The 26875-nt window shown below is 46.0% G+C and overlaps 1 protein-coding gene across 1 annotated transcript in view; it reads left to right on the top strand.

Moving 5' to 3' along the window:
- The window catches only part of nlgn4xa (neuroligin 4 X-linked a), a 62633-nt gene that overhangs the window by 9299 nt on the left and 26459 nt on the right, over positions 1 to 26875 (top strand). Inside the window, exons 2-3 of the mRNA XM_024263120.2 lie at positions 286 to 897; positions 19615 to 19767. Coding sequence (XP_024118888.1) covers positions 447 to 897; positions 19615 to 19767 — 604 coding nt within the window. The 5' untranslated portion in view covers positions 286 to 446. The remainder of the gene's footprint in view (positions 1 to 285; positions 898 to 19614; positions 19768 to 26875) is intronic.

The following is a 26875-nucleotide window of genomic DNA, read 5'->3' as shown; positions in this document are numbered from 1 at the left end:
CTGACCCATTTTGGGAGGTTCTTGTCCCCACACCAGCTCCATGATTTCATGTGTTGTCCATGATCCAGACTGGTGGATGTGAACCATCGGTCCGTGGGTCTGATCCGGTCGGGTTAGTCCATCATTAAAGCCTCACAGTTTTGGTTCTCTCCAAGTTTCCTGGTTAGTTTCAAGGATCTCCTTGAGTCTAGACGTCTGGTCTTTGGTCAGGTCTGACCTTACCACCCTGAACTGAGTCCAGTATTGGACTCCCTCCATCTGACCTCCTTCTTTTGTGTTTTTCAGGACACCTGAAGGAGTGGAGGACAGACACCGTCAGGACCACTGCTGAGGATGGGGAACTTGGAGAAAAAGTCTTCAGTCGACTGGATCTGCAGCCCTCTGCTCAGCATCTGAGACCCAGCAGGACCAGGGGAGTACCAAGGAGCACAAGCACAACCAGGACCATGTCTGCGCCCAGAGACCCGTCATGGATTAGCCCCCCCTGGGCCAAAACCAGCCTTTTTCTGCCCTTGTGGCTGCTGTCCGCCTGTCTGCCCCTCCTTCAAGCCCAGCAGCACCCGGTGGTCACCACCAACTACGGGAAGCTGCGAGGAGTGAAGGTGACGCTTCCCAACGAGATCCTGGGACCGGTGGAGCAGTACCTGGGAATCCCCTACGCCATGGCCCCAACCGGAGAGCGGAGGTTCCAGCCGCCGGAGCCTCCCGTCTCCTGGCCGGGCATCAGGAATGCTACGCAGTTCCCGCCGGTTTGTCCTCAGTTCCTGGAGGACCGCTTTTTACTCAACGACATGCTCCCCGTGTGGTTCACCGCCAACCTGGATACGGTGGTGACGTACGTGCAGGAGCAGAGCGAGGACTGCCTCTACATGAACATCTACGTGCCCCTGGAAGACGGTAGGTCCAGCGCCGGACTGTCGGTCCGTTCTGGATGATAGTTTCATTCTCCAGGTACCATGAAGACCGCGTGTGTTAAAGTCAAGGCCCGGGGGCCGGATCCGGCCCTCCAGATCATTTTACTTCATTGTTATTATTTTTGACCAAATATATTTTTGTAGAGAGTAAAATATTGAAGGTTATTGAAGGTTTAGGTTGATAAAAATTAGCATTCTGCTAACTTTTTTACTATGTTGGTATTTACTGAGAAGTTATAGGTAATATTGGAGTTTAGCTAATATTTTAGCAACATGCTAGCTGTTTTGGCTAATTTTGTCTTTTTTTTAGTTTTTTGGCTATTTTAAAGTTTAGCTATTTTTCAGCTACAAGCTAGTTGTTTTGGCTAACCTATGGTTTATTTTATTTTATTTTATTTTATTTTTATTTATCCTTGTGCGCCCCTGTTGTCGACGTTTACGTCGGTCCCATCTCACAGAGAAAGAAGGTAAATGGTCGTAATGACAAACATTAGTTCTGGTGCAATCTTCTTTGTGGGTCGGGGTGGGCGGGGCCGCCGGAGAAGGGAACACCGGCACTGATGGGAATGTTTGACAGCTCCACTCTAAAGGGAATCTGACCTCTTTGCTTCGTGGTAGATTACCAAAGGCAGGACGGATAATCCCACAATCCTGTGTCTGTTCACAGCTGACAGCTTCCCTCAAACAATTCTGCGTCTCTAAAAACACCCAGAGAATTCAGGAAATCCACCAGCGAGCGTCCGCTCCACCTCAGCCACCGTCCACATCCTCATTAGTCTGGAAACATCTGTGTTGATCGGTTGATTGATGACGGATTCCTCGTCTGGATGGATGGTTAGCATAGCTCAGCTTCTAAACGGAGGACAGAGATCTGGACCTGGTAGAGGTTCTGGAGGGAGACAGGATGTGGTTCTGGTGGACAGTAGAGCAGAACTCGTTACTGGTGCTTCTGATATTCTTTTGAACATATTTTTATTTTACATTATTATATATATTCATTTTACTAATTTATTAATAATATAGATTTGGGTAATTATTTCATTATTTATTATTAATAATTTTTAATATGTCATTTTTTATTTTATTTTTTTATATTTGGTTTTATTTCTAGTATTCACTTTTGTTTATTTTTAATTATTTATTATAATTATTATTAATATACTTATTTCAAAATGAGTTATGATGTCATGATTTATTATTCTTTTTCTGTTCTTTTTTAATCTTTTGTATTTTTTGTGTTATTATAAGTATTCAGTTTAGTATTTTGATTATTTTAGAATATTTTTTATGTGTATTTTCCTCTTAACCCACGAAGACTCCGACCCAGTGTTAGTGAAATTAAAATAAGATGGAGCGCCTTATAAACCACGTAAACCACATCATAGATTCATTCCTGAGACACTGATGTCTTCGTGGGTTCTCTTGGGTTAAGGTGTGAACCTGAACCTGAACTTCTTCAGGGCCAAAGTCCTTAGTCCAAAGCACTGATGTCTTCGTGGGTTCTCTTGGGTTAAGGTGTGAACCTGCACTTCTTCAGAGCCAAAGTCCTTAGTCCAAAGCACTGATGTCTCCGTGGGTTCTTGGGTTAAGGTGTGAACCTGCACTTCTTCAGGGCCAAAGTCCTCCACAGTCGTATTCACAGACCCTCTGATGGCGGTGGAGGTGGCGAGTACGGCACAAACCGGACCATCCTGTGGGGTCAGAGAGGTTCAGCACATTGTTGTTTTACAGGACTTGTTTAAAGAGTTTTCTTTACACCTTGAAGGTCTCAGCGTTTTGGCTGAAGGAGGATCCAGACTGAACCATCCAGACTGAGGAGGTTCTCCTGGTTTTCTCTGCTGCTGGTCTCAGTATGAAGAGAACGTTGGTTTTCCTGCTCCAGACCTGATGTTCAGGAGGAGTTACTCTGATGAAGATGCAGACATCCTGAACGCAGACGTTTGGATCCCCCTGAACACGGCTGATGATCCTTTCAGGAACGCCTGTTTTCCTCTCCACGCCGCTCCGTTCTGCGGCGGTGATCACTGTTTCCCGTGTAATCAGATTACGCGTGTGGCAGATTTATTTTTACATTCCATTAGGAGCAGCAGCGTGCTTCCATCTCCCTCCGTGGCTCAGCCTCAAACAAGCTGTCCTTCTGCTGAACAGCAGCGCTGCGGGTTAGCGGGTCACGTGTCTGTCTGCGCCGCGCTAGCGGTTAGCCTCTGCGTGCTGTTTGGGTTTGAGTCCGACATGCAGAATGTTTGTCTGTGGATTATCATCTAGACTGAACAAATAAACAGATTACAGCTGGATTATTGTTTCAAGTGTTCTACATTCTGGTGTAAATACATCTATTAAATGTATCTAGTCTATCTGGGTGCGGTGTACTTCAGTCCTGACGCCGTTTTAAAGGTTACCTCCCAGTGTGAGCATTAACCTGAGAGGGGAAAGTACGGATGAAACTGGAGGATCTTTTGATGTTGTCCTAGTAAATCATCATCAGTCCATGAAGCTGGAGAGATAGCACCTGCTATGGCGGACGGCATCAGTGGTGAAGGCGGTGTTATGTCCCAGACGGGGAAACCGGCCCAAAGTCTAGGGAGAAATTCTAAAAGGAAACCATAACGTAGGAACGGGACAGCAAGGGTAAAAGAAACACAGAATAAAGTTTAAATAAACTACAACCTGTCCTGCAAAGAAAGAACAAACATTGAGGAATTGGTGTGCGGTTCAAACAAAAAGACAAAACCAAACGTAAAATAAGTCGGGGAGACTGCTGACCAACCATGTCGACCGTCTGAGTCAGCAGCTCATCCTAACCAAAACTACCTAAAGAAAACAAATAAACAAAGCCCAAAAACCAAGACTACCAGCTGTTCTCCGAAATACCTGACAGGTGCTACTTAAGATCACTTGCCCCACCCACCTGCCATGTGAGGAGAATGGCAGGACGTGTTGAGAAGTGGCAGCACAGCAGCAGCAGGACGTAACAGTGGGAGTGACCCAGAACCAGCTGGGTCACCACAAGCTGTCCACCAGACCACATTCTCATTCCCAACTCCTCGCCTTCGTTTGGTTAAGGACCCTCCGCGTCAAAAACTGTCATTTTGGGTTTCAACTCATCGTTTTTTGACATGCTGGCTGTTCCAATGAAATTCCTCAGTGCCCGAGCCGCAGACTGGTACCGGTCCAGTACTGAGACCAGTATCCCAACACGATCCTTAACCCAGTACTATCAATGTCAGTATTGGTTCTGGACGCATTACCAGACTCAGAGCACGATAGTGTTTGGGTACCAGTACTGGCCCATTTTTAGAGTCTTTGGTATGACTCGGCCGGGATTTAAACCCACGACCCTCAAATCTCAGGGCGGACACTCTACCACAAGAACACTGAGCTTGTAGAAGTGTTCACTACGACCTGCAGCACACCCATAGATAAAAACATTTTCTCTCTACTGTTCTCTGAACAGTCTATGACCTTGATCTGTCCTGAAGGTCACCTGGGCGTCCCTGCAGGTTGGACTATCCCCCTCCTGTAGACATCTGTGTCCACCCGTCAGTCATCCAGGACCAATGAATCAGATGTTTGACAGGAACACGAGGGTTATTGTGTATTTTCTCATGAAGTGGTTTTTATTTGCAGAGAAACCACTTTATTAGTTCACTGAGAGGCTCATTTGTGCAGGAATCAATGCCAGCAGCAGCGAGTATGGGGTCCTGCGAGGATCAAATCGATGAGCTCTGCTGACACCGCTGCAGGTTCAGGAACATCGTCTCTTCAGATATCTGATGCTCCTCCTCCTGGACCATCTCTGCTTCAGAGACACTCTCCATCCGTCTTTAGGCTTTCACCCGTCACCAGTTTCCTGAGTCTGTAACCCAAACCTCTGAACGGTGATGTACCTGAACGCACCGCAGTCCAGCACCCAAACGCACCGCGGACCAGTACCCGAACACACCGCGGACCAGCCCCTGAACGCACCGCGGACCAGCGCCCGAACGCACCGCGGTCCAGCGCCTGAACGCACCGCGGTCCAGCTGTTTGCATTAGAAGCAGGGATGTGGCGTTCACATGCTCCTCCTGGACCAACACACCAACATTTGGACCGGTTCTTCGTCCAGTTCCAGGTTTATGTCTGAGCTTACAGGACCAGCCCCCACCCCCCCACCTCCAGAGGATCTCTGGGGTGTCTGAGGTTCCTGTGGTGTCTCAGGTCCAGCAGAACCTCCACCTCTGCTTTCTTCAGAAAGACTTGAGAAGACGACAGCTTAAACATTTATCTGCTAAAAATGTATGTCCAAGAGACCCAAACGGCCTGGTTCTGGTGCTGCTTCATTAAAAATGCATTCCAGGAGACTTCACAACACTGAGTGGAACACATCCAACCGGGTTCAGCGCCAGAAACCATTATAGACACTCTGCTATTCTGGAAACAACCCGACGGGACTCTGGTTTAAGTCCCAGGGCTAAGAGCAGAACGCGTGACGGGGCGTAGACCAGAACCATGAGGTCCATCTGAGTGCCTCTAATGTCTTCAGAACCATCTGTGAACGTCCTCCAGACCAAAACCAGAACCATGAGGTCCATCTGAGATCATCTAATGTCTTCAGAACCATCTGTGAACGTCCTCTAAACCAAAACCAGAACCAAACACCTTCTGTGTCTCCTCATAGAGAACTCTAACATGACAGAACCAGAGTTCCTGGATCTTCTCCACACGGAATCCTCCAGAAACATGCGTCTCAGACCATCTGTCCCGTTTGTGGAGGTTCTGGACCCATCTGATAGTCCAGACCCTGGACCTGGTCTCAAAGGTCATTCCTCACCACGTGTGTTTGGGTGGATCAGAACTGTTCTTGGTTCTTCTTCTGGTTTTTTGGATCCAATGTTTAAAAGAAACTTTAAAATGCACCACGAGGTGATGAAGTTTGATGAAAGTTCTGTGGGAATGTTGATGAGTCCAGAACCGTTTCTTAAACCATAAAGTCCTGAAATTTGAACAGTTTTCATTTGGGTTGAACGTAGATCCATAGCACATAGATAATCACAAACACTGATTATGTTTACCCCACTGTTGGTTGGTCATGTGATCCTCAGAAAGGGTCTCTCGTGGAGGTTTTCTCCTTGTTCTGGCTCTGATCTGATCAGTAGAAGTATCAGGTGTCTCCTCTGTGGTCCAGTGGTAGAGCGGTGGACCTCTGATTTTCTAGGTGAATGGAACTGTAAGGGGTGTTGGGCCTCCACTATAGTAGAATATAAATGTTCCTTTTGTTAATCAGCATGAAGGTCTGCCTCCGCCCCCTCTACCTGTGCACTAACACTCCCAAAATACCCCTCAAGGGTTCCTGGGGGACGGCGCAGACCTAAACCCAAACATGACCGTAGACTCTGAGGCTGTGAATCAATTATTAACACCCGCTGAGGCTCTTTAAGTGATAAACAGAGAGCTGCCAGCTGCTGAGTGCAGTCAGCCAAGACGAAGACCAGGCCGTTGAGGGAGGAGTCCATCCATGGATGCTATAAAAATGTTGATGTGTTTATGTGACTGGGTTTAACCACTAGAGTGAGGCGTAGAGACAGCAGCATCATCTGTATGTGATCCGTACCAATACTTCATGATACACAGCAGTGGAGCGGTCCGTTTTCATGGTCTCGAGCCTCAAAGGACCTGAAAGACACACCTGTGATCCCCTCTACCAGCCACCTGTAGGACCTGGACGGGTCAATGCCCCATACACCGTACAGCCCGATGTACCACTGAGGTCTCCCTTGTGCTTTGTGGGGAGTCCGTCTCACCACCATCAGCTCACATCGTCTCTATTTAGTCTCTGCCCCCCTGGTTCCTGGAGGAATGGTTTGTCCTGTAGTTTGTATGTTTGTGTCATGAGGGATTTTATGTTTTTGTACCACCAAAATTAAACTTTAGTCCTCTGTGGTGAAAGTGAACGCTAGTGTTGACCTGTGTTATTGCGTGGGTACATCACCCGAAATATTGACTAAAATTTGACAACAATACTTAGGCAACTGAAGGTCGTCTAAGTAACATTACTTAAAGTCATTAAAACAGTTACTTAAGTTAGTTCGTTACTTTAAGCAACATAGTTACTTAAGTACTGGTACCCAAACATGGTCCCCTAACCCAGCACCAGACTCAGTACAAGACGGGGTACCTGACCCAAGCAGGTACAGTGCAGTACAAGACGTGAACTAGTTCCAGACGTGGTAAGAAGCATGAACTAGTTTGTCCAGTACGGATATCTATATCTGGTACCCTAAACCTAACCCAGCGACAGATACAGTACTGGACCCGATCTGGTGCCAGACAGGCATGAACAGGTTTCGGACGCGGTACCGGACGAAGACTGGTCCTTGGGACGTGTCCAGGACCAGTACCCAAACTTGATACCCTAACCCAGCACTGGATGTAGTACCAATTCAAATAAATTGTATTTACATAGTCCAATATCTCAACAGAAATACTTCATTAGACTTCACACTGGTAACTCTACAGAAGCAGAAGGTCTTCATAAAATAGAATCAATAACTAAAATCTAAAATTGTTATCCCTGTCCTTAGATGTGGTGTCAGTCGGGAACCAGGCCCAGACCTGGTATCGGACCAGTACCAGACACATACTGGTACCGCGTTAGGGTACCGGTCCGCTCCGCGTCTCAGTACTGGACTGGTTCTGGTTCGTGCCCCAGAGGTTGGGGACCCATGATCTAATGGGGAGAACCAGGAAGTCAAAAAACGATGAGTTGGGGGACTCCCAAAACATCGGGGGGGTCCTTAACCAGACGTCAATATGTGAGGAGTTGGGAATAAAAATGTGTTGATCCTGAAACAAACGTCTGTGTCTCAACCAGAGTGGACTGCTGTTTCAGGGACGACACCCCCGTCCTCCTCCCACCGTCCCCCTCCAGTCCTCCTCCCGTCCTCCCCCCGTCCTCCTCCTCCCGTCCCCTACCCGTGTTCCTCCAGTCCTCCTCCCCTCCTACTCCCGTCCTCCTCCTCCAGTCCTCCTCCAGTCCTCCTCCCGTCCTCCTCCCGTCCTCCTCCAGTCCTCCTCCCGTCCTCCTCCCGTCCTCCTCCTCCCGTCCTCCTCCCGTCCTCTCGTCCTCCTCCCGTCCTCCTCCCGTCCTCCTCCCGTCCTCCTCACCCTGCATCTGCTCTTTTCTCCTCTGCTCCCCCCTGCAGCTCGCTGAACCATGAACACCGACCCATGCTGTTTTGACAGCAGCAATTTGTTCATTAGCGTCTGAACGAAATGTCTGCCACATGTTGTTCTTCTGCCGTTAACACGACACGCTCCCGCATAATCACGGCGGAGCGCGTCTCCCCGCCGGAGCCGAGTAATCCGCGAGGACCGGCGGATGACTGGAGGTGGGGACGCTGCAGGAGGCGTCGCCGTTAAAGGCCACTGATTGTTTTTCTTGGGGAGGGATGCACAAGTGTCAGGAAAAGCAGTGACATTTCTGAACGGCAGTGTCGTGGGCGGTCGGGCAACCTTTCCTGAATGTTCCCGACCTCCCCACGTTCTCCCGAGTCTCTGATCCATCCGGACTAGAACCGCCTTCCAGGTGATCATGGGGTTTGGGGGACGACTGAAAACCGACCGGCAGCTGATCTCATGAAGACACGATGAAACAAAACGTCTGTTTGGGATGTAGAGTCTCCAAACTTTTCCCCAAAACTGTTTTCTTCTCTGATAGAGGAACAGGGTCGGTTTGGGGGCTAACAGAAAATGTAACATTCACAGCCTAAACTTAAATATTTATGGTTTACCAGAAAGCCACACATTTAAAATATTAAAAAAAAATAAAATATTTCCTCTCTGTAATTTGTACAGAAAAAATAATACTAAAACATTCTAAAAACTAGATATATAGTATTACCTGTGATTGATTAGTAGCTGAAGATGCATAATTTGATACCTAAAAACACTGAAGCTGATAGCTGGAAACACTGAAGCTGATAGCTAGCTAAAATATTAGCGAAATGCTAGAATGCCAAATTAGTCTAAAAAACTGGAAGAAGCCTAAATTAGCCCAAACAGCTAGCATGTAGCTGAAGTATTAGCTTACGGCCAAATTAACCTAAAAAACTGGAAACATTTCTAAATTAGCCAAAACATCTAGCATAACGCTAAAATATTAGCTAGACTCCAAATTAGCGTAAAAACCTGAAAAAAGCCCAAATTAGCCGAAATAGCTAAAATGTTGCTAAAATATTAGCTAAACTCCAAATTAGCCTAAAAACCGGAAAAAAGCCTAAATTAGCCAAAACAGCTAGCATGTAGCTGAAATAATTGGTGAATGCGAAATTAGCCTCAAAACTGATAAAAGCCTAAACCTTCCAAAACTGTTTGGGGGCCTTGTCCAAATGTGGAGGAGGGCCGGACCCGGGAACCCCTGATGTAGGTCATCAGGTTTACATCATCCTTCAGAAAATGTCTTAAACTGTAGTCATCATCTATATTCTACCAGGTCAAAGGTCTCTGTAATACTTCCTGTTCTGAGGGGACCCCCTCTTTTGTTTCTGAGAGGACCCCTCATCCCGTCTGAACTGATAGTTTTCCTCATTTTGATTCTTGACCCTTCACCGTGAAGACCTGCATCTTGGTCTTTGTAGTTTTTTGTAGTTTTCTTTGTCCAGACTTCCTGTTTGACCCACCGGTGTAGTTCGGTCCAGATGGCATTGGCTGCACAGACTTCCCTCACTTCCTGCTCTCCTGTGGGTCTTCTCATTGGTCGGTTTCTTGACAGACACTCAGAAGTTTGGTCCTGACTCTTGATCCTCAGGAAAACCAGCACAAGAAGCTGGTACCGTTTCCATGACAACCACCACGAGGACAGTAAACAGTGTTAGTTCTTGGATCAGGATCACCTCTCTAACGTTCCCTGGTTTTACAGATGTCTCTGTTCTTTTGCTTTAGCTTGGCTGATGTTCGTTGGCTAACTGTAGAACGTCCGTATTTGTTGACGGACCAGCTTCTTCTTTAGGGACGCTGCACCGATGCTAACGTCTCTCTAAACCCACTTCCTGCGTGGGTTTTTTCACAGCCCCTGAGCTGGCGGGCGACATGTACCGGAGTTGTCAGCTGTTTGTTTTTCCCGTGAAGAATCTCCCGGTACTAATCCGTATCCATATGGCGCCGGCAGGGCCAGTTTAACCCGTATGTGTCAGTCAAAACACCTGAGCTGCTAACGAGAGCTGGGACGCGCCGCTTGTTAGGCTCCGTCACAAGCCGCTTTATTGTAATGAGACATTTAGTGACATGCTTAAATACCACACAGGGACGCTCCGACAGGCTTTTCCCAACAGCTCTGTTCACAGCCGATAGGACATGACAGAAGAGGAGGATCTCTGAAGAGATGGAGGCTGAACAAACCTCTGCTCTTTGCTCTGTTTAGGCCTGAGATGAGCTCGAGACTGTGGGGTCAAAGTAGAAAACACTGACAAACATCACCAGATCACCAGATCGAGAGGAACCATCTGACGTAAACAATGTTTGTTCAATTTCCTGTTTACTAACACATGTTGGGTCCTTTTACAACCTCAAAGACTGGGGTACAACAATTTGGGGGCTCGTTCGGGATTTTTATACAGAAAATAAATTCAACCTTTTACACAGAAATAACATCAGTTTCCATGGACCAAAGCCAGGATAGAAACGTCACATGTATTGCTGCTGTGGAGGTGGGTGGAGTGAATCCAAAAGGAGTCAAAAGTTGTCGCTACGGTAACAGAAGGTGTAGGGATCGTAGGTGTGACTGGAGAGCTAACGTAGCGGAAGGAGAAGTTGTGGGTTTCCTAAAAGTCTTACGTTTATGGATCTACTCATACTTTGGCTGCTGTTGACTTGATTGTTTGGTTGTTTGAAAAATGTCCACATTTGTGCTGAAAGCTGCTTGAAGGAGGAGCCATCTGTTGGAAACTTTGGGGAAATCTGACCACAGAGCCCCTACAGACCTGCTAATGCTAACTTGCTAACCAAGGACTAAAGCTAAGGCTGTTTAAACATCTCTGAGAACCATGACATCAGACGTCCAACACAACTGATGTTTGAAAACCCCATTTTACTCTGAAAATCCTCTGACAGTTGGACTAAAATCCTAAAAGTCGATGCCATTCTAATGTACTCAGTGATTTTCTGAGGACATATCAGGTCACGTGTGCCTGGAGTTAGAGGAGGACCCGGGTATGGGACAGACAGGAAGTGGTGATGTTTTCTGGATGATCCCTTACAGAAATGCTAAAGATGCTTAAAGAGGAGGAGGAAGTGTTTGCCGTGAGAAACCCAGTGGCCCGTTCAGGAACTCATCTGCAGAGGAATCTGAAGCAGCCTCTCAGAAAGAGTCATCGGGGGAATCTTTATAAACCAACAAAACATGTTTGCAGATGAAGAACGAGGAGCTGGAGCTCAGACTGCATGAACTTTATTAATACCCTCATAAATTACTGCTGCGTTCTCTGGAGAGGTGACCAACCATGCTGAGCTGAGCCTGGGGCGGGAAATTCCTGCTTTCATCTGACTCTTTGTGTCACATGACCCAGAAGAGCAGAAACATCTGGACTAACCTCGATAAATCTGTCAGTGGTGGACTCTACCGGACGCTTTCAGACGTAACGGTGGGAATAATGTGGTGGGAGTAGTGATTGATGGGAGTTCTGGTCCAGCTGTGGATGGATCTGATGGACGAGCTGTGAGAACCTCCAGAGTTAAGAGAAAGGATGAACTCTTGCTCAGGATGAGCTTCTGCTCAGGTTGACCTCCTGCTCAGGACGACCTCTTACTTAGGACCTCCTGCCCAAGACCACCTCCTGCTCAGGACCACCTTAAGATGACCTCCTGCTCAAGTCGACCTTGTGCTCAAGACCACCACCTTCCTCAAGATGAACTCTTGCTCAGGACGACTTTTTGCTCAGGACAACCTCCTACTCAAGACCACCTCCTGCTCAAGAGAACTTCCTGCTCAAGACAAACTCCTGCTCAGGATGACCTTCTGTTTAGGTCGACCTCCTGCACAAGACCATCTCCTGCTCAAAAAGACTTTTTGCTCAGGACGACATTTTACTCAGAACCACTTCTTGCTTAGGACAACCTGTTGTGCACGACCACCTCCTGCTCAAGGTGATCTCCTCTCAAGGACAACCTCCTGCTCAGGAAGACTTTTTGCCCTGGACCATCTCTTAGATGACTTCCTCTTAAGGACAACCTCCTGCTCAGGATGTTGTCCCACTCAGAATGACCCCCTGCTCCGACCACATCCTGCTCAGGACAACCCTTTGTTCAGGACAACCTCCTCCTCAGGACCACCTCGTGCTCAAGGTGACCTCCTGCACAAGACCATCTCCTGCTCAGGACGTTGTCCCACTCAGAATGACCTCCTGCTCCGACCACATCCTGCTCAGGACGACCCTTTGTTCAGGACAACCTCCTCCTCAGGACCACCTCGTGCTCGTAGGTTCAGAAGATGTTTCATATCATGTAGCCTGTTTGGTTCAGACTGAAAACGGGCCAGCACTTGTATTTGGGTCACTCTTATCCGCAGTGTGAATGCAGATGTCCTGAATGTTTCATGGTGGAGTTTGAACTCATTTCTGCTTCTGGGTTTGTGTTGAGGACCCTCAGCTGAGTGGAGCTGCAGCTCCGATCAGAAGTGAAGCAGTAGAGTTTCCTAGGGTTAACCCCTCCTAAACCCCATTTCTGCTGAACTGGAAGAAGAAATCCTCCTGATTCACAGCAAACTTCTCTGCAGTGTGGAGGTGAAGCGTGTGGAGGTTGTCAGTTTTCAGATGATAAGCAGCCTGACTGCAGAGCGCCGCTGCTGTTTCCTGCCTTCATGACGGCAGTGAGTTACAGCTGCAGCTCCACCTGCACCCCAGGTTCTGCTGCAGAGGCAGCCTGCAGTGTTGCAGACGTCCTTTTTGGCCGTCCAGGCTGCCGTCCTGCATGTATACAGTGTAAGACTGAAGCAGTGAGTTGTCCTCCATCAGACTGTGATAATGACTGAAGGACACGTTTGTGCACCAAAGTCCAGTAGTGTGGTTGTTCCGGTTCTGGTTCTGATCTGGCTGGTTCTGATGTTGAGCAGAGAGGCTTTGGCCCCCCAATCGGTTGGCCTTAGGACCCCACTTAGGATTCATGTTTTCAGTCTGAGGCTGAACTCTAGGTCCTGGGCTGGTGGGTGATGAAGTCTGAGATGATGAAAAGAAAGAATCCGACCAATCCTGACAAAAGGTTAAACCTTTGGGTTTAGCTAAAGCCTGTCAGTAGACTAGTTCCTGCTTCTTTCTGAAACAGGAACTAGTCTTCTTTTCTTCCCAACATTGTTTTCCATGCAGCTCTGACTGTAGAATGACTCTATACTCACATGATGCTGGTTCCCTTTGCCTCCATTTGGGTGTAAATGTGTGTGTGGACACTGTTGTGTAGGTTTGTGTGCTGGCCCATGTGTGTTGTGTGTGAATGAGAATGTATGCATTTGTCTGATGTTTTTATGTGTGTTTGTGTGTCCATAGATATGTGTGAATGTGTGTGAATAAGTGTGTGTAGATGTTTGCACAAAGGTTTGTTTATGTGACTGTGTGAATGTGTCCATGGATGTGTTTCTGTGTGTGTGAATGAAAACATGTTAGAATGTGTGTACATTTGTATGAAGTATTAATGCATGTGGGTTTATTAAGTGTGTGTTTCTAGGTACAGATGTACAGATACTGATTACCGATATTTCCCTCTAACTGTGGTCGATACCGATATTTAAGTGTCTTTAATAACACAAAGTTTAGATTTCTTTTTTGTTTCTTTATTAGAAACTTTTACTGTTTTACTGTATGATCCTATGATACTCGACCTATAATAACATACAGAACTGATCTCATAGGAACAAGAATCACGTTGACACTATAACATCCAGAGTGTTTATTGACTGTTAGACAAAACTCTATGAACCAAACGTTTCTCACTGCCGGGGATCTATTAAGAACATCGAGTCTCTTTCAAGAAAACAGAACAGTTACTGACCATGTCTGTAAACATTTGCTTCCACTGCCAGGGATTCATAAGGAACAGGTATACATATAAAAATAAAGTGTTTCTGAAAACAGTCAGAACAATATTAGTGGATCTTTTTTCATAATGGACCCAAACCGATACCGGTACCGATATATCGTACATTCATATTTGTGTCTGTAAATGTGTAATCAGTAACTTTGGCTCTAAAACCAGTAGTTTGGTTTGAATTAGCGTTAGCATGCTAGCAACAGGTGTTAGTGTACATTGTTCCCGTGCTATATCACTATTTACTTTTAGAAACCTCACAGATTGTATAAGTTCACTTTTCTTTTATTTTATGTATTTATTTTTACATTTTATTGTGATGCTGGTATTTTAATAGATGTGGTCATTTGGAGACCTGTGGTGGTTCTAGAACAGACTACCGGTCTGCTGAGGTCCAGGTCTGGTATTCTAATAGATGTTGTGGTCTTTTACAGACCCGTGGTGGTTCTAGAACAGACTACTGGTCTGCTGGGGTCCAGGTCTGGTATTCTGATAGATGTTGTGGTCTTTTACAGACCTGTGGTGGTTCTAGAACAGACTACTGGTCTGCTGGGGTCCAGGTCTGATACTCTGCTCTCAGTGAAACACATTTCCTGGTAGAGGACGGCTGCAGGCTGTGACAGCTCTGGTATTCATACACCGTCACACTTCACCTTCCTTCCATTAACTGACATTTTTCTCAACCTCTAACGGAGGGAAAGAGCTGAAAGCGATGGAGAATTCAGACAGCCCCCCCTCTCTGAACAAGCCCCCCCAGCTCCACTTCTCACCTGTGTAAAGATGAGTAATGTGAGCAACACTCAGCCACAGGAGGAATAGATCATCCCGGGGGGGCAGCTGGCGTTGATGAATGTCTGAGACCGAGCCGCCGCCTCAGAGGACGCTGACGGAGCGAGAGACGTCCACGTCCTGCAGAGAGAGAGAGTGGGGGGGTCTCAGACCAGCCTGTACTCCTCAGATTGTGAGGATGTGGGTTCACCTCCCTCCCTTTGTTGTAGTAGTCTTTACTTCTTCTACAGTCTGCCGTTGGTCAGTCATTCAGGTCTGCTGTCCATGTCCAGCTCCATTCATGAGAGATGTAGAAGATGATGTTGTTACGGTTAGATCCAGACCTAACCAGAGGGTAAGGAGAAGCCAAAACGTCCATCAGTGCTTCCCCTCTCTGACTGCAGTAAAACTACAAAGTGCATCGCTACTGTTGGAGTGTTTGTGTTTTATTAAAGAGGAATCAAGACAACAAACACCTGCATTCATCCTATAGTTGATGTTTTATTCAAATTCAGAAACCTGCAGGATTGAGTTCAGTTCTGAGTACTTCATCATCTGTTATTACTTTAGTTATTCATAGTAATGGTTAACATCCCTAAACACTTAAGTTACATGTTTCACCATGAATTACAATTATATAGATTCTATATGTTCATTAAACTGAAAAAGACAATATTAGAACCACTTTGATTTATTTGAGATTTAATCTTAAATTGTAATTAATATTGTAGTGAATGTTTGACAGAACCGCTTCCTCATTTCTGCTTCAAAGATGTCCTGCTTATTGCTTTAGGATTATAGTTAGCAGGGATAGGCTTGGTAGACTTAAGGTTGTCACGGTTAGTAGGGTTAGCATTGTTCAGGTTGGTATGGCTAGTATTGAGGCGGCTGTGGTGCAGCGGTAGGGTGGTCCAGGTCTGGTCTTAAAGGGTAGGGTGGTCCAGGTCTGGTCTTAAAGGGTAGAGTGGTCCAGGTCTGGTCTTAAAGGGTAGAGTGGCCCAGGTCTGGTCTTAAAGGGTAGGGTGGTCCAGGTCTGGTCTTAAAGGGCGACCAAACACTAAATCAACTTGTATTAATGGGGCTTTAAAAGTGCTGTCTGTTGGTCATTGACACATTTTTGATGATTCAAAATAAACTTGTTTAATTCCTGAAACTTTCGTGTAAACCCGTCTGTTTGCTGCCCCCTACAGGTTGAAACGAGGTATTACAGCTGTTTTGTGATTGGTCAACGGGTGTAAGTCCCAGAAGTTCCACGTCATCATGCTCTGAGCTCCAGTATAAAAGCCCCGCCCATCTTTGATTCTGTAACGGTCATTATCGTGTTAGCTTTAGCATAGCTCGTAGCTCTATTGCCTTTAGTTGTCAAGTATCTACTGGTTTGCAGAGCTTTCCTAGTGACTTGGAAGTTAGTCAACAGTGGTTGAGTGCATCTGTTAATGAATCCAAAGAACTGGTGATGGATTTACAATTTCACTCTGGATTGTTAGCTTAAATCCATTAGCCTTTATTAGCTTTGATGCTAGCATCATTTTACCACTCAGACACAGGTCCCTTTTGGTCATGCAAACCCTCATGTTGTGCCGGACGTGCCAGAATTCGTATCCTCTGTTGTTGGCATTGTTGATTCACTACATTCATTGCACCCCCGCTGTCGGTCATTACATACGGAGAAAAATCTTCAACCTCCACCGAAAGTTCTGTGGTGAAACCAGAGACATATATCAATATCACTAGAGACATATCACATTATATCACAATATACCGTCAATGGGTGAAACTGGCATCATTCTGCTTTGCATCGTTTTCCATTAATGAAGACACATTGCAGCCTCCCTTAGCCCCGCCCCCTTGTTTGCAAATCTGGGCTGAGAGTGGAGTTCGCCTGCAACTGTCCTGCTGTGTGACCTTTAAGGTCAATAGGGTCAGTATGGAATAGTACCAGCTAGTAAAGGTCAGTGTGGTTAGTGTCAGGTTTGTGGTGTTTGTCTTCAGTTTGTTGTTGTGGTTAAAGTTACACTTTGTTTACATCGTTTACAAATTCACCTTTCTGAGTCCACATTTCCAAAGCAGTTTCTGAAGTTCTGAGTTCTTCCTTGTTCAGAACCCGTATCTCACATGTGAAGTTCTGAGTTCTTCTTTGTTCAGAGCCCGTATCTCACATGTGGGTCTGAAATCCTCCAGAACCATTTCAGTCATCTTTTTTCTCCACTCTTTTAAAGGTTATTTGATGCTAACATTTGGGTGACATTCATAGTCCTGCTTCTTTCTTGTGTCTCCACATCTGTCTGCAACGCTTTGATAAGCTCCACCCCCTACACTTCTGCATTTACCAAATGCTAAGCGAAATCTGCAGGAATTGCATGGTGGACATTTGAAGACTTGTGCCTCTAACTAACCCATATACAAGGAACCCCAGTGCATGATGGGAGATCGGTGTCCAGCACCATGTGACAGCTCTGCTACGACCTCTGAGTCTGGTTATGTTTGAGGCGCTCGTCTTCGTGGAGACGCCTCTGATGGAAGGATCTGATTTAGCATGTCATGTTATAGGAGGTGTGCTGGACCCTGTTAAGAACCCAGATAAGAACACTGTTCAGGACCTTGTTAGGATCCCTGTTCAGAACCCTGTTCAGAACCCTGTTCAGTACCCTGTTCAGAACTCTGTTAAGAACCGCGATAAGAACACTGTTGAGGACCTCGTTAGGAACCCTGTTAAGAAACCCTGTTCAGAACCGTGTTCAGAACCGTGTTCAGAACCCTGTTCAGAACCCTGTTAAGAATGCTGTTCAGGGATGGAGGCATCACTGATGCAGCAGCACCCACTCAGAGCGCAGAGGAAGAACAACCTCTCTCTGCGGGTCTCCTCTTCCTCGCCGTTGTGGTGTGTGGGGGCGTACAGTGATTGAGTCCTCCGCCAAATTTCCTCTACAATCCCTCCTGACTCCTCCCACACTGACCGGACAGAACTGCAGTGTGGACTGAAATAGAGAAATCTTCAGTAGGACCTAGAGGTCCATTTTTTCACCTGTAGCAACAGTCCTAGAGGAGAGGTCCAGTTACAGACCGATGCAGTTCCACAAACGACCACTAGAGGCTGGTTTCAAAATGTTTTGTTCATTTCCCTCAGGTTCTAGTTGACACATTTCTATTAATTCTTTAGTTTTTTATGTATAGATCAAATGTGAGCCGATATATGGGTGTGTTTTTTTGATTGGCAGGTGGGTGGAGCCTCAAGTGGACTCCCTTTCCTTAATTCTTCCTAGTCGGCCATTTTTCTGCCCTGTGAGTCCTGAATCTAGTGGTTCTGGTGGTTCTGAATCTCCTGTAGACGTTGAACTGCAGGAGGCGTGTCCTTTCAGACATTTTTGTTTTTTTTCTGCCATGTTCAAAGTTCAATGTTCTCTTTATCTACTTATCATAGCTTCACGCCGGTCCTTATAGAGCTACACATCTGACAGCAAAGCATCATGGGAAATATGGGATCTGGGTAAAAGATTGCGATGTGATTTAATGCAAAACATGTTTAGTCACGTCTGTCTGTCCAAAGAGACTTCTAAAGAACTGATATCTCTCATCTTTGAGCACCATGATCACTCAAAGGGTCACATGACTCATCAAAGGGTCACATGACTCATCAAAGGGTCACATGACTCATCAAAGGGTCACATGATCAATCAAAGGGTCACATGATCAATCAAAGGGTCACATGACTCATCAAAGGGTTACATGACTCATCAAAGGGTCACATGACTCATCAAAGGGTCACATGATCAATCAATGGGTCACATGACTCATCAAATGGTCACATGACTCATCAAAGGGTCACATGACTCATCAAAGGGTCACATGATCAATCAATGGGTCACATGATCAATCAAAGGGTCACATGACTCATCAAAGGGTCACACGACTCATCAAATGGTCACATGATCAATCAAAGGGTCACATGATCAATCAAAGGGTCACATGATCAATCAAAGGGTCACATGACTCATCAAAGGGTCACATGACTCATCAAAGGTTCACATGACTCATCAAAGGGTCACATGACTCATCAAAGGTTCACATGACTCATCAAAGGGTTACATGACTCATCAAAGGGTCACATGATCAATCAAAGGGTCACATGACACATCAAAGGGTCACACGACTCATCAAAGGGTCACATGACTCCTCAAATGGTCACATGATCAATCAAAGGTCACATGATCAATCAAAGGGTCACATGATCAATCAAAGGGTCACATGACTCATCAAAGGGTCACATGACTCATCAAAGGGTCACATGACTCATCAAAGGTTCACATGACTCATCAAAGGGTCACATGACTCATCAAAGGTTCACATGACTCATCAAAGGGTTACATGACTCCTCAAAGGGTCACATGATCAATCAAAGGGTCACATGATCAATCAAAGGGTCACATGATCAATCAAAGGGTCTCATGACCCATCAAAGGGTCACACGACCCATCAAAGTCTCCAAACCCTCCGTCTGCAGCAGCTGCAGCGTCTGCTGAGACTTTGTTGTTGCAGCTAATTTTCCGTGTCTCAGAGGAGCGGCAGCAAATTAGCCGCCGTGCAGCCTCGTCGCCGTGAGAGAACCAGCAGCTGCAGTGAGCCGGACATGATTGTTGTTGTAATTAAATGATCATTACTAAAGAGCAGGCGCAACAGAGGACCCTCATTAGCACCCTGCAGAACACCAACAGGAGGTCTTCCTGTGCAGATGATTTCCTCTCAGATCAGATCTTCAGGAATGACAGTTGGATCCAGAGTCTCCATCACCTGACCTCAGAGCTCCTGCTGTCTGCTGGGCTCCACAGACCGTAGACGTTTGGTTTTCCTGATGTTGGGGTTCTAACTGCTCCGTGTTCTCCGCAGACATCCACGATGAGAACGGGCTGAAGCCGGTCATGGTCTACATCCACGGGGGCTCCTACATGGAGGGGACGGGCAACATGATCGACGGCAGCATCCTGGCCAGCTACGGGAACGTCATCGTCATCACCATCAACTACCGGCTGGGGGTTCTGGGTGAGTCAAATGGACCCACGGGGTTCAGGAAGATCTTCTGGACTGGTTTTGGTGTTGCTGCTTTTGTTGGAGAGGTTCACGTTCAGAAACGCTCCTGCTCGGGTCTATGGGTCTGGTCTACCAGAACCGGTCAGTTTCTGGTAGACCAGAATCAGCACTGAACTTCTGCAGAAACAGGAAGTTCCCTTCACAATAAACAGCTGTAAATATTCTATCTTAAATAAACCAGCTTTGATAAAGTATTTTCTTCAATTATTAATAAACTGCTGTTAAGATATTTTCAACATTTTCTCAAAGAGCCCTCAAAGAAATCCTCATTCAAAAGAAAATGTCCGTCAGTTTCAGACGTGATTGGAGGTTTTTTCTGTTCCCATCAGTCCTCTGAACAAACACTTAAATACAGTTTAAGGTTAAAGAAACACATTCATCACAAAGAGCATGTATAGCTGTGAAGCAAAGCACTCTGGGAAATGCTTCTGTGGCTTTCTGAGGTTTCCATCCCTGATGGGAGTCTGCAGCCGGTCCTCCTCTATGATTCTGGATCGTTTGGTTTGCAGAGACTCCATCTCACTGTGGAGGTGGGGGTGGGGGGTAGTACCACTCTAGGTAGAGAGAACAGCAGGAAGGAGGAAGGTGTGCTCCTCCTCCTCCTCCTCCTCCTCCTCCTCCTCCTCAGCACACAGACCCTGGGAGGTGTTGCTGTGAACAGAGCTCCCCGTCTGAGCTCATGAATAATGAGTGAGGAGCAGAACTCGGCGGCGTTGGTCTCTTTGTGAGGCGTTTATCCGCCCGACCTGCTGGATCCGGGTCACCATGGAGACCCAGCGGTTCAAACAGCATCGTCCGAGGGTCTCCCGGTGACTGACGGCTGAAGCTCCGTGTCCATGAGAGCAGCAGGAAGGCAGTCACTGCTTATCTGAGCGAGGAGAAAAAGAATCCAGCTAACGCTTTTTGGTGGTCTTTGGTCTGCTCTCTGGTGGTCTCTGATGGTCTATGGTATTGTCTGGTCATCTCTTAGGTGGTCTCTGGTAGACTCTAATGGTCTCTGATGGTCTCTGATGCTCTCTGGTGGTCTCTGATAGTCTCTGATATTCTCTGGTCATCTCTTAGGTGGTCTCTGGTGGTCTCTGATAGTCTCTGATATTCTCTGGTCATCTCTTAGGTGGTCTCTGGTGGTCTCCGATGCTCTCTGGTGGTCTATGGTGGTCTCTGGTGGTCTCCGGTGGTCTCCAGGGGTCTTTGGTGGTCTCCGGTGGTCTCTGGTGGTCTCCAGGGGTCTTTGGTGGTCTCTGGTGGTCTCCGGTGGTCTCCAGTTGTCTTTGGTAGTCTCTGGTGGTCTCCAGGGGTCTTTGGTAGTCTCTGGTGGTCTCAGAGCTCCGCCATGGAAGGACTTTTATTCCAGAAGATGTCTGTTCTCGTCTAAAATAACCGACCTTCTCGTCCTCTGAAGGAGTCAAACCCGATCCTTCATTTGTGCGTTCTGGAGAGACTGATTTCAGCCGTCAGTCCCTCGTGACTCTGAAATCTGTTTGTACAAATACTTTCAAAGACACTTAGAAGAGAAAACTCTAACCACTGAAGAAGCTGATCAAAGCCTCAGATGAAATGAAAACCGTTCAGCGAGGCAGAAATGTTGTATGAAAACACAGAGCCGGTTAACTCGTGGAGTCGATATCCTGCCTGATCAAGCAGCAGAAAGATTGGTTCTTTCATGTGGATTCTTTGGAGTCCAGCAGTGACGGCAGAGAACTTCAAACCGTCTGCAAACACCACAGAGCTGCTGGGGGTCTGAGACAGGATTTTATTAAATACTTTATTGATCAGTCAGTGTTTGACTTGAATGAATGCAGTCGTGTTTATTCAGTCACGGGTATATAACATCTACAGATGAAGACTTTGGAGGTTCAGGTCCTGATTCTAGTCTCCCTGAGAGAACCTCAGTGATGGTTGGACCTCAGATCCAGAACTAGAGAGTCCAGACACCTCTCCATCACGGTTCCACCGTTGTTCTTCACATGTCCTGCTGCCGTCCAGGAGAACCTCAGCTGGACTCCTGGTCTCATGTAGGGCTGCCACGATTAGTCGACTAATCGATGACTGTTAAAACAGTCGACTAATGTAATAGTCGGTTAGACGTTATTTTATACTTTATGGAGTCAGAGTGAAGTAAAGTTGAAAGTTATAATGCATTCTGCTACATTTATGGACTATTTCGGCATTTATTAGATTTTTTTTAAGGCTAATTTGGAGATTAGCTAATATTTCAGCTGCATGCTAGCTGTTTGGCTCACTTAGCCTTTTTCCAATTTTTTAGGCTAATTTGGCATTTAACTAATATTTTAGTATTTCAGTTATTAGCTTCAGTGTTTTCATCTTCAGCTATCACCACTAGCATCTTCTGTGGCCAAATTCAGCTTCCAACATTCACACTAGTTTATTGCAGGTAATGTGTTTTGTTTTTAGTTAGTTTAAAGCTAATGACGGTTAAGATCTGTGCTTTACATCCAGTTTGTACATGACCAGATTAGTCGACTAATCAGAAAAAAGTATCGGTGATTGACTAATCACCGATTGTTATACAGATTATTATACAGATTATTATACAGATTATTATACAGATTATTTTACAGATTATTATACAGATTATTATACAGATTATTATACAGATTATTATACAGATTAGTATACAGAATATTTTACAGATTATTATACAGATTATTATACAGATTATTATACAGATTATTATACAGATTATTATACCGATTATTATACAGATTATTATACAGATTATTATACCGATTATTATACAGATTATTATACTGATTATTATACAGATTATTATACCGATTATTTTACAGATTATTATACCGATTATTATACAGATTATTATACCGATTATTATACAGATTATTATACAGATTATTATACAGATTATTTTACAGATTATTATACAGATTATTATACCGATTATTATACCGATTATTATACAGATTATTATACTGATTATTATACAGATTATTATACAGATTATTATACAGATTATTTTACAGATTATTATACAGATTATTATACAGATTATTATACAGATTATTATACAGATTAGTATACAGAATATTTTACAGATTATTATACAGATTATTATACAGATTATTATACAGATTATTATACAGATTATTATACCGATTATTATACAGATTATTATACAGATTATTATACAGATTACTTTAAGCACTGTGGCCGCACTAGTCACATGATCCTCACATACAGACTGGTGGGGGTGGACCTTCTTCCTGGCCCGATAAGGCCTTTATGTCGTGTGATGGTTCAACCATCAGTCTCTAACTGCTGATTTTACAGGAGCCCCAATGGTTTCCCTCGGTTGTGTTCATGTGTGTGTTTGTGTGATCTCAAACGTGCACGTGTGGGCGATCAGAGCCTTCAGTCCAGCCGGTGTGGTGGTACCAATGGTTCTCTGCAGGAGGGGGAGTGAGTAATCTGAGTACTTTACTGAAGCCAGATATAGAAACAGATCCAGAAATCTGTTACATCATCTGTGGTGAAGTCAGGCGTGTGCACGTGTCCGTGGGCCGTCTGCGGGGAGTTGCTGGTTCCAAACAGGAAGTGGGTTTTATTTTGAAAATCTCCTGAGTGATGTGTAGGATCAGGATGGCAGGATGAGGCTCTGATAGAACAGAATATTTTTATTCTACATCATGGTACAGAATGATGACAATCTTGGGATTTAAGAAAGAAGTGGATTGGGATTATCATCATTGAGGATTAAGAATTCAGGAGAATCTCTTTATTCATCTCTTAGATGAGAAACGAGACGTCTTCAGTATAAATCCAGGTGACTCTTCATTCAAAGGTTTTCTAACATCCTGGATGAATGAGTCTCCACTGATTTAATAAACGACCAGAAACAAACTGATAATCTGGTTGGATAATCCGGGATCAGGAGTCATATGATCCTGCTACACGTTCTCACTCCCACCTCGTCGTAATTGACCCCTCTGCACCACTCTATGATGTTTGGGCGTCTCCACTGCTCAACATGTTGACTGTTAAAATAGGAGTCCAAAACCCTCGGGACCAGGTTCTGCATGGATAAGGTTAGGGTATCGGTCCGGTTCGCGGCCCAGAGGTTAGAGACCTCTGATTAGTGGTATGCATTCTTTCCCTGCCTGTGGCCCCAAGCGGTCCTCGGACTGGTATCGGTTCACAGCCCTGGTTGGGGACCCCTGATTTACTGGGAACAGCCAGACCTAAAAAAACGACAAGTTCCCCAACTCAGGGGTCCCAAACCTCGGGACGCGGTACCAGACATGGAACTGGTACCAGGTTAGAGTACCAGTCCGTATCCCAAGGATTGGGGACCCCTGATCAGTGTATGCATTTCTGCCTTCTGTGGCCCAGTACCAAGTGGTACTCAGACCCGTATAGGTTCACGGGCCCGGTTGGGGACTTTTGATTTAAAGGGAACAAACAGAACATAAAAAAAACAAAAAAAACACAAGCAACCGGGGTTCCATAAACTGGTATTGGTCTGAGGGGCTGCTTGGTACTGGACCCAGGTACCAAGTACTGCATCCAGAGGATTGGGGACCCCGGAGCCAGTATGTCCGAAAACAACAAGTAAATCAGGGTTCCCCAACTTCCAGGCCAAGAACCGGTACTGGTCCGAGGTCTGCTTGGCACCAGGCCACAGACAGTGGAGACGTCTGATCAGGACTCGCCAGCCCTTGAGGAGTTTTTGAAATTCTGTCTGTTCCTTTTAAATCAGTGGGTCCCCGACCTCTGGACCACAAACTGGTACCAGTCTGAGGGGCCCCTTGGTTCTGAGACACATGGGGAAATGCATTCACTAATCAGGGGTACGAATCAACGTCGCTAATCAACATAAAAAAACGACAAGTTGGAGACTCCAGAAACACTAAAAAGTAGCGTGGAGGGGTCCCCAACCAAACGGTCGTATCTATCATGAGATGTAGTGAGAAAGTGTTGGATCATGGAACGTTGGGGGTTCTGATCAGTCAGGATGACCTTTGGTTCTTCAAGGACAATGTTTGGATCATTTCTCTTAAGCCGGTTCTTACCAGCTGGTTTACAGGAACTATCTGAACTGGACCATCTGAACTGGACCATCTGAACTGGTTCATCTGAACTGGACCATCTGAACTGGACCATCTGAACTGGTCCATCTGAACTGGACCATCTGAACTGGTCCATCTGAACTGGTCCATCTGAACTGGACCATCTGAACTGGACCAGCTGATAAACTGATTCAGATGAATTGGTTCGGTTCATCTGAATCAGTTCATGTGGAAACTGTTCAGTTCTTCTGAAGCGGTTCTTCTGAAGCGGTTCAGTTCAGATAAAGCGGTTCAGATGAAGCGGTTCAGATCTTCTGAAGCGGTTCATCTGAAGCGGTTCATGTGAGAAGGGTTCAGCTGGTTGTGCAGAGCTGTGGTCACCGTGGTTGTCGGTTCTCTGTGTGGTAGAAGTTAACGTGGTCTAAACGAGTTTCTTTGGTTCAGTTTGGACAGAAACAGATACAGAGGATCGGCTTCACACGGTTGTAGGTAACATAATCTCTGAAATCGAATGATGATCAGAATCTGAAGTGATGTTACTCTCGTATTACTGAGTCTTCATCTTCCTTTCCTCCTGCATCTCCTCCTCAGAGCTCTGTACGTTAGCGTTAGCCGAGCAGGAGCTGCAGAACGTCTTCCTCCTCTCTCCATCAGTTCTCAGACGGAGCTGTCTGCAGCAGACTATATTTAGTTCCTGGGAGCTGAGGGGGTAAGGTGCTCCAGAAAAGGATGCACTGCAGAGGGGAGGCAGGATGGAGATGCAGATGAGTGCAGCAGATACAGACCAGGAGGAAGATGTTCAGCTTTAGACATGAAAACCTCTCAGCTGATTGAGAAATATCTCTGACGTTTGGGACTGGTTTAAGATGATTGACTTTTACTGCTTTTAAAGTTTAACATTTTTAAAACCTAAAATGGTTAAAAGTGAAATTCTTTCAAATCACAGCAGAGAATTCTATTTTTATCATCAAAGCTGCTGAAAAACAGAAAGTTTCACAGTTTATCTGTGAGGACATCCTCCTTTGAAGCTCATTAACGGTCTATAAAAGGGGCGGAGCCTCTCAGAGACAGAGGTTCTCCTTTATTAAAATCACAAGAAGCTTTTAGACGATGAATCCTAACATCGAGATCCTCCTGAAATCAGATTATTTCACTAACAGAACTGAAGGAATCCTCCAGACGCTCAGTCCTCCAGAGAAACCTGGACCGGAGCAGGTCGGTCTCCTCCATGCTCGCTGGAATGAGGAGAACGAGGAGGCGTGTCGGCTCAGACGACCGAAGGAGGTCTTATCATGACACGTTCAGGATCAGATCATTACCATGCTCTCCAGACAGCCCCTCCCCTCCCATTCCAGACTGAACCTGTGATTGTGGAGACAAGAGAACATCTGGAACAAGCAGCAGGATCCACTGATCCAACTGAGGTGCAGGAGGCGTGTCATCCCGGGATGTCAACTAACTGTAGACCAGCAGACCCTTCAAAATAAGAGCAGAGCACCTGCGGTCTGTCTGCGGTCCGTCTGGATAACACCGGTGTCTGTTCCACCGTGGATGATGAAAACTGAATCTGGAAGAACAAAAACTCCTTCATGACTCCAACCATGGACTCCACAGTCGGGTCGGTTCTTTCCATCCCGGTGGGATCCTCTACATGAATCCATTTCTTCTTCTACATCGTCATCAGAGGGAGCTGCAGGCCCGGATGCTCTCTGCTGGACCGTTCCTCATTTCTGTGACTCGTGGTCGCTCAGCAGCCTCGGGGTCGGTCTCTGCCCCCCCTCCTGCGTCTTCACGCTTCCTCCATCTCTGCAAGGACGGTCACGGCTGGAGGAGGTCACTGCAAAACCTCCTCCTGCTAACAGAACGATGACATCAGACGGTCATCGCCCCGTGTCCACGTTCTGAGTCACGGGTGAGGAGATGACTTCTGACGGGAACGCTGGCTGCAGCTGGACGTCAGAGCGCCGCCAGGAAGACGGGAGACAGAAGGAGCCTGGAGAGATGGAGGTCTGTCA

The sequence above is a fragment of the Oryzias melastigma genome, linkage group LG2 (genome assembly GCF_002922805.2).
Source record: "Oryzias melastigma strain HK-1 linkage group LG2, ASM292280v2, whole genome shotgun sequence".
In the NCBI taxonomy this organism is placed as follows: domain Eukaryota; kingdom Metazoa; phylum Chordata; class Actinopteri; order Beloniformes; family Adrianichthyidae; genus Oryzias; species Oryzias melastigma.
The sequence above is the reverse complement of the archived record's forward strand: the minus strand, read 5'-3'. Positions and strand labels throughout refer to the sequence as shown.